We start from the raw sequence: 9,097 nt of genomic DNA on the forward strand, positions 1-9,097 counted from the left end.
TTCCAAAATGAAGAGGGCAGGACTGTGACAACCAGACTTCAGTATATTAAATGTGAACTTTAGATAAATTACAGACTGTATTATTAAATACATGGTCTGAGGTACTTCACATAATACGATAGCACATCCTTAAGAACAAATCTTGAATGACAAAGTAGGATTTTATCAATAGGTTCTTTAAATTAGAAGAATGTCATAAAGCCAGATATTTTATATGGATTTTTATACGGTGTTTCACAAATTTTCTGATCAAATCCTTGGCAAATGTATTAAAAAGTCCAGATAGAGTGATGCCACTCGGACATGTTCACTAAAGTGTTCCTCAGAGCAAAAGATAGTGAACACTCTGTTTTCAGATAGGGAAAAAAACTCAAAATATTTTGTCTTGTTATTACTTTTAAAAGCTATAATGTGTATTATCACAACACTAAAAGTGGTATTTTAAGCTATTTTTCTCCACATCTTCAAAAAATTGGTACCTAAATGTAACAATCAAATCTTCAAGTGACATCAATATGTCTTAATATTTGGTTGCTTTGAGTACTTCCTAATGTTACAAGCCAATACTAAGGGTTCTTTTATCCTCAGTTTGAGGAGTGTAGACTCAGAAGAATATTCAAACTGCACTGCTAAATATTCCACTCTTGAAATCCTAGTGCTCTTGGTCATCCACCAAGTTCTGTCCTTGCACCTGTCATTTTCAAAATGTTTATCACTACATGAATGACAATGCACAAAACGCGTCTACCAAATTTGTACCTGATGGAGAGCTAATAGAGAAAGCTCCTGTAATGTGGCATAATCAAGACACAAGTTGTTAATATGTATCTGTGTAATGACTGAATAATAAGTCTAGAAGTTGAAATTTTACAGAGACAAGGACACATTTAAAATTAATTAGATGAAGTCCAGATAGAAGGTTTTGGTTTATGAGGCTGATGTGGTGGCTCACACCTATAATCCTAGCACTCTGGGAGGCTGAGGCAGGTGGATTGCTTGAGCTCAGGAGTTCAAGACCAGCCTGAGCAAGAATGAGACCCCATCTTGAAACACAGCCAGGGTTGCAGTGGGCACTGGTAGTCCTAGCTTTTCAAAGCTGTTAAGTTGAAGGCAAATTCAGTATGAGCATAGTTCAAGTCATATTTGTTCTAAACCATTTAAATAACATTTTTTTTCCTCCATGATGGAAGAATGTTACTAAGATCAAGAGAAATGCCTCACACTACTCTCTTTTAGCCATATCAGCTTGGCAGTAATTTGTACATCCTAGCTACTAACACTGTTAGCAGAAACAATGGAAAACACGAGAAGAATAGAGGAAGACAACAAAGATGCTAAGCAGACTCTAGTCTGCACCAAATGGTGAACAACTGAAAGAAAGTAAACGTGTAAGGGAAAGTATCAAATATGGGAACGCTGTCGCTCACAGCAGGCAGGTGCCGGAGCCTCCGTGATGTGGAGAGCAAGTGCAGTGACTGTAAGGAAGAGAGAAGGAACTGGTCAGACAGGGGAAGCTGGAGTTTAAGATGTGGTCTGTTTCCAGGATATTATCATTTATGATGGTTGTGGCGACAGTAGAAGTGAAGATCATCCATGTAGAAATTGAAGTGACCTTCTTAAATGCTGAGAGACAGTTTCCAGTCCCTGAGAGGGACGAGCCCAAGACCTCAGTAATAGAGAATGACCCGCAGGTCAGTCACTGATGGCAGAAAGGAGCAATAAAGTGGAGCTCAGGAAAGAGCGTGAACTGCAAGAGAGAACGGACACTTGCCTGAAAAGAAGTAACAGGTTAGAAGGGGAAGGGAGAGCCCAGAAAAGGTCACCACTTCCCGATCTTGCAGTTGGAAATGCAAACCCATGAGAAGAGACTGTCCTCGGTCAGTCTATCACCCACTGGGAACAAAGGATTTACTTTTAAGACCAGCACAGATGCTGGAAGGATTTGCTCAATGTATGCACAAGAGAATGTGCCACAGAAACATCAGGTTGGGATGGAACCCGGTTTCCCAGATTCCTCGTGTCTTGACTTCTGTCCAAACTTGACTTTCTCTCGTCCTTCCTCCCCATTGTCTTCTTGATGCCTGTTTGTCAAACAGTAAATATGTGCTCGGCCTTAGCCTAAGTCAAAGGGAAATAAAGGACAAGAGGGGAAAAGAAGATGTGTAATATGAGTCACTGTCCAGAAGGAACAGGGGGAAAGGCCGAGCTTATAAACATCTTATTATTATTATACGTTTCAACAGAGATACGTAAAAAGGGGACTGTTCAGCATTGCCTAAGATGAGAAGCAGTTAGGGTAGAATTCCCCCAGTGTGGAACCAGCTTTGAACTAAATACTGGAAAGTGTTACCTAACTGGAGAAAGGTAAAGAACGAACAAAGGATGCTACCCTGCCTATCTCAAATACACTCTTAAAGCAATCAGGAAGAGAGAAAGCAAAATAAAGCTAGAGAGGGAAGAGGCAGCAAGTGGGAGGCGGAGACAGGAGAGGGTAGAAAAGGCCTAAGTTCATACCAGTTTGAGAAGGCTCAGGATTTCCCCGGGATTGTTGGGAATCCCCTGTGATGGATTTCCCTTTCACGAACTTACCTTTCATCCATCAGATTTCTTCTACGTTTTCCTACTGGATCTTCCCAGTCTAATCCCAACTTGAATCTGGGTCATTGGGCTACTTTTAACTTCAAGTCTCACACTTTATTCCTAGCAGATTGTACCCAGGCTTTTCTGGTCTATCTAGTAATTATTTGGCAGGATGGGTGAGGGTAGAGATGAGAAAAGCCAGCTCTAATAATTCTTCATAAAGAACAAACTTGTATTTCCTATAATGCATGAATATGCAAAGTTTCCTCAAAAGGATCAAACTTTCATAAGTATTATACATATAAAATTATGCTTAACAAATCCAAAGGATTGTATAGAGTATGTGAAAAGAAACCCATAAGGCACTGTGAGGAAGCTCTTATTAACAGCTGTGCCTAGCATCAAGCTCTAATTATCCCAGTAGTTGCAGCTTAGTACCATTCTGTGATGTGGGCAGACTATTTAAAAAATTTCCTACGTGATTAATTATAACCAGAGGACAATCCACGTACTCCTCCCTTTGTTTATCAGAAAAATGAAACTGTGATAATGTTTTTCTAAAAACCTGAGAAAATCTAAGTGCTTTAGGACGGAATTAATTTACATGGTTACACTGATTTCTAATTGTTTCATTTTATGTTGGTGTTTGTCTTCAGAGAGGTAATAATGTAACATTTAACCGTTTTTATTGACCTAAGATCCTTTTCAGTGTTGTTTTCTGCATAATTCTTAATTCCTTTGCAAAAGAAGCACCTCTGGTAATTAATTGACAATATGGATAGCAGCTATGGCAAGACGTAATTGTAAGAGTGCAATAGACCTTAGCAAAAAAAAAAAGGGCTGTAATTCATTTTTCAATCTAAGTAGAAAGAAGATAATAACATGGTTACTTTAGAACAAGAAAGTGTTAATGTAAACAAATTTCCACAGAGTTAATAATTTATAGTACTTGCCATATCAATGAATTGCAGTGCAGATATATACCTATATAATTTTGTATAGATCCTTGATCATTGTACTATTTATGAATGGTTCTCTTCTTTCATTTTTTTTATTATAAAATCCTGTAGACACAAACGTACACACATGGCTGCTCCCTTTTTATGCACCCACGACACTCACCTATAACATCAAGTTGATATGTCTCCCTCTGAATAACTAGAATGCAAAATCTTGACATACTCAGAAAAGACATTATTCAGTTTGTGCCTCCAGTTGGAGACTCTTAGATCCTTACCTCCTGCGAAAGAAATAGGGGCCAATGAGATTCAAAGGTTTGACACTAACAGCCTTATCTCTGTCGAGATTCCCTTTTCTAAAAATCTTCTTTTATATCTAAATAAGCTGAAATCAATTGAGACGTACAATCAGACTAGACTTCATGCTCAATGGCAAAATCGCCCAGGAAATGACAAAAGAAACCCACTGCTTAATAAATAACCCAGTGGACCCATCATCTGTGACATGAACTTTAGAGTTGAGCACAATTCTCTGTATTCTTGATGGCCGGCATCCATGATTTTAATGATCACTGTCTAATGTCGTTTCAGATTTCAAACCTTTACATATATGACACAGTGCTCCTGCTTGCTAATGCTTTTCACAAGAAGCTAGAGGACAGGAAGTGGCACAGCATGGCGAGCCTGTCGTGTATAAGGAAGAACTCGAAGCCCTGGCAGGGAGGGCGCTCCATGCTGGAGACCATCAAGAAGGTAACCTCCCATGACCGTTTTACTCTCTTAATTATCATGTGGAAAAGGATGCGATAAATCATTGTCTGATGAGATGTCTTTTCTAAAGAAAAGAAGAACTTTTTCTTTACTAATATTGCTGCTAATTCAACGGGCAAAACAGTGCAATCGAGAAATATAAATTAAAAAAGAAAAACGTCAGAGGGCCACAAACATATAAAAAAGAGGGACGTTAATTACAAGGGAATTATATGCAAATAAAAAATTAGTGGATGGGCGGCGCCTGTGGCTCAAAGGAGTAGGACGCTGGCCCCATATACCAGAGGTGGCAGGTTCAAACCCGGCCCTGGCCAAAAACTGCAAAAAAAAAAAAAAAAAATTGGTGAATGAGATATTTTAAATTGTGTTGGTCCTCTCATTAGCAGTAGAGATACTCAAATTGTTTTCCTTTTTGTCACAAAATACAAAAAGTATTTTTCTTAAACAAGCCTATCACTGGGAAAACTAACAGTAAACTTAGCATTTTTCCGTTTAGCTGATACACAGTTAAGCATCGGATGTGATGACCTGTAGTTACTCTCTGACAAGTAGCAGATATGCTCCAGCATTTTCAGCGATTTGGACACTTGCTTGCACTCTTCTCCTTCACTCTCAGTGCGCTGCTTAGCTCGGCAGTGATCTTTTTGGCTTTACCTGCTTCATTCCCAGAAGGCAGTTTACGCTGTTTAGTTCCTCTCCGTGGCACAAGGATTCTGCAGTTTATTAGGCTCTTTGTCTTGTCATGCTTGGTGACATTTTTCATTTGTCTTGCACAGCTTCTTAGATTTGAAATGAAATGATTAATAAAATAAACAAATACTCCATACCCTTTACACAAAGAAGACAGGCATTTGGAAGTTTATATTTTTCATTTTAACCATCCTTTTTCTCTCTGCTTGCATTTGCCTTTTACTCCTGAAAGACAAAGAAAAATAACTAATCGAATGAAATATGAGTGCATTTAGAAAAGTCAGAGAAAAAACTAAAAATTTAATATTAGAAGTGGACTAGATATTTAAAGAAACAGACAGTTCTGGAAAGACATATTTCAAATGGAGACTAGCTTGGGACTTTCTCTTGGTTCTTATCTTGATTCCTTTTCTGCTGCTCTCACAGAACACCACAGACTGGGAAATTTATAAGAAGAACAAGTGTCTTGGCTTAAGTTTCTGGGGGCTGGCAAGTTTAAGACCAGGGCAACAGTACCTGGCAAGGGTCATCCGAGGGCTTGATAACTAATCCAGTGCCATGATAAGAGCATTAATTCATTCATGTGGGTGGAGCCCCCATGACCTAATCTCATCTTAAAAGTCCACCTTGTTATTTTTTTTATTTATTTTTATTTTTATTTTTATTTTTATTTTTCAGACAGTCTTACTTTATCACCCTTGGTAGAGTGCCATGGCCACACAACGCACAGCAACCTCCAACTCCTGGGCTTAGGTGATTTTCTTGCCTCAGCCTTCTGAGTAGCTGAGACTATAGGCACCCACCACAATGCCCGGCTATTTTTTTGTTACATTTTGGCTGGGGCTAGGTTTGAACCCGCCACCCTCGGTACATGGGCTGGCACCCTACTCACTGAGCTACAGGCACCACCCAAAAGTCCATGTCTTTATACCGTTACAAAGGCAATTCAGTTTCAACATGAATTTTGGAAAGGTCATCAAAATTATACCATTCAACCCCTAGCCCCCCCCAAATTCATGTTCTTATCTCATATAAAATACATTTATTTCTTCAGGGTAGTCTAAAAAGTTTGAACTTGCTTCAGCATCTATATAAAAATCAAAATTCTAGGGTCCCATCTAAGTCAGACATGAGTGGAAACTCAATGCACAATTTATCATGATGCAAATTTCTTCTAGCTGTGAGCTTGTGAAATTAAAACAGGACTATTTACTTCCAAAATACAGTGTAGGACAGGAATGGGATAGGCATTCCTATTCTAAAAGAGAGAAATAGGTAAGAAAAGAGGGGTAACTGGTCCAAAGCAAGATCAAAAGCCAACAGGAAAAAATATCATTAAATCTTAAAGTTAGAGAATAATATCCTTTGATTCGTTCCTGGGTGCACTGGAGCAGGGTTGGGTCCCTAATGCTTCAAGCAACCCCTCCTCCATGGTTCTGCTGTGCTCACCCTGTGCAGCTTCCTCAGGATGGAGCGACATGCTAGTGGCACTGCAGTTCTGTGTTGGTGGGGGTTTTCCATGGCTCCAATAGGTATTCCCCTAGTGGAAACTCTTGGTGGAAGCTCTGGTCCCACATTTCCTTCCAGGATTGCCCTATTCAAGGCTTTCCGTAGTGGCTTTATCTGGAGACAAGTCTCTTCCTGGTTCCCCAGGCTTATCAGGACATCCTTTGAAATCTACATGAAGGGAGCCACACCCGCCCCCCATAGTGTTTCATTCTGTGCACTGCAGAATGAGCACCACATGGAGGCTTAGCACCCTAACCCTCTGAAGCGATATCCCAAGCCAGACCTGGGCCCACGTGAGCACCCTGCACAGCTGAGGAATGCCACACGGGAATGCTAAGAGCAGAGTCCTGAGGTGGCCTTGGATATGGGGAGAGCATCCTGGGCCCTCCTAGAGCTCTGGGCCTGTGTTGTCAGCGGCAGCCTCAAGGACTTTTGACCTACCAATGGGGCCTTTTTTCCATTGTCTTAACAAAGAGCGTGCGGCTCCCTTACTCTTACTAACGTCTTTGCCAAACAATTGCTTGGCAGCACGCAGGCCTCGCTCCTGAGCATGACTTTTTGCTCAGGAGAGCTTACATATGCAGGATGCAAATTTTTCAAATCTTTCCTTCTGCTTCTCTTTAAATTATGAATTCTGTCATTAAATCATTTCTATCCTTATAATATATAGTTGTTAAAAGAAGCCACTCAACAGCCCAAATGCTCTGCTTCTTGAAATTTCTTTAGCCAAGTATCCCAGTTCACTGCTCTTAAAATCTGTATTCTGTAAAGTCCTAGGACATGAACCTAATTCAGCCAATGTCTTTGCTACTTCATAACAAGGATAGTCTTTACTCTAGTTTTTTTTTGTTTGTTTGTTTTGTTTTTTTACTATTACAAATAATACCTTATTACTCATTTCTGCCTGGGATCTCATTAGAATGACTTTTACTGCCCATATTTCTACTAACAATCTGGTCACATCCATTTAAGTAAACTCTAAGGAGTTCCAGACTTTCCCTACAGCTCACCTCTGCTTAGCCTTTTCCAGGATTACCCTTATGGCTCCACTTATAGCAATAGACTCTTCACCTAGCTTACTCCTCCAAATTCTTCCAGCTTCTACCCATTACTCAGTTACAAAACCACAGCACATCTTAAGATACTTGTTATAGCAACAACCTCACTTTTTGGTACCAAATTTTCTCTCTTAATTCATTTTATTCTGCTAGAACACCACAGACTGGGTAATTCAGAAAGAACAGATGTTGATTAGGCATATGATTCTGGAGGCTGGTAAGTCTAAGGGCATAGTGCCAGCACCTGGTGAGGGCGTCCAATGGCAGAAAAGAGCATCACATGACAAGAAGATCACATGAGACAGAAAGAAAAGGCAGGCACAACCCTAGGGATATGAATCCCCCTCCTGTGATAATGGCATTAACTCACTTATAGAGGCAGAGCCCTCAGGACATAATCAACTCTTACCAGTCCCTATTCTTTTTTTTTTTTTTTATTAAATGATAGCTGTGTACATTAATACTCTCCATGGGCCCATATCCAATCATGGGGTACAGTGTGGTGTTTTCATATACAATTGGAAATCTTTTCATCAAACTGGTTAACATAGCCTTCATGTCATTTTCTTAGTAATTGTGTTAAGCCATTTATAGTCTACTTTTAGAAAGATTCACTTGTACTCTTGTAAGATAAACCATAGAGATGATCCCTCAAATCACCCTCCCTCCACCCTTTCACCCCCTCCACTCCCCTCCCCCTCCCCCCTCCCCATATTCTTAGGCTATAGTTAAGGTGACCAGATTTTAACATTGGTAAAGCGGGACACCATTGATGGAGGGTGGGGGGAGGAGGTGGGGGGGTGTCTTAACTAAAAATTTTATCTATATGGAGCAACAAAAATTTTCATAGAATGCAAAAATAGTATTGTAACATATATATTTTTAATTTCAACATAAGCACAATTTACAAATATAATACATTAAAAAAAAAATCATGTATAGGGTGGAGCCTGTGGCTCAAAGGAGTAGAGCCCGGTCCACCTGGGCGACCTTGCCTAGGAGGGGAGTAGGGAGTTTACATTAGCCTTTTTATTTCCAAACGAAATTACATTAACCTCTTCATTCCCAAATGGAGTTACATTAATCTTTTCAGCAGCTGAAAACCATATATTCCCTTCCTGTTGTCCCACCATTCCCTAGCTTGTTGTGCATTCTTTCCAAAACTTGGGACTTTTAAAATGCCGCAGGACGCAGGACAAATTGTTAAAAATCAGGACTGAACCTCCAAAAGCGGGACGTCTGGTCACCTTAGCTATAATTAGGTTATAGCTTTCACATGAAAGCTATAAATTAGTTTCATAAAAGGGCTGTGTACATTGGATACCTTTTCTTCCGTTCTTGAGATACTTTGCTAAGAAGAACATTTTCCAGCTCCATCCATGTATACATGAAGGAGGTAAAGTCTCCATCTTTTTTTATGGTGCCATAGTATTCCATGGTGTACATATACCACAATTTATTGATCCATTTGTGAATTGATGGGCACTTGGGCTTCTTCCATGACCTAGCAATTATGAATTGCCCAGTCCC

The 9,097-nt window shown here is 39.8% G+C and overlaps 1 protein-coding gene across 1 annotated transcript in view; it reads left to right on the forward strand.

Annotated features, from left to right (window-relative positions):
* Window positions 1–9,097, forward strand: part of GRID2 (glutamate ionotropic receptor delta type subunit 2) — a gene marked incomplete at its 3' end in the record, with an annotated part of 1,213,016 nt that overhangs the window by 813,764 nt on the left and 390,155 nt on the right. The window contains exon 7 of the mRNA XM_012807815.1: window positions 4,131–4,292. Coding sequence (XP_012663269.1) covers window positions 4,131–4,292 — 162 coding nt within the window. The remainder of the gene's footprint in view (window positions 1–4,130; window positions 4,293–9,097) is intronic.

This window comes from Otolemur garnettii, unplaced genomic scaffold (assembly GCF_000181295.1).
Source record: "Otolemur garnettii isolate 467f Iridium unplaced genomic scaffold, OtoGar3 scaffold00076, whole genome shotgun sequence".
In the NCBI taxonomy this organism is placed as follows: Eukaryota; Metazoa; Chordata; class Mammalia; order Primates; family Galagidae; genus Otolemur; species Otolemur garnettii.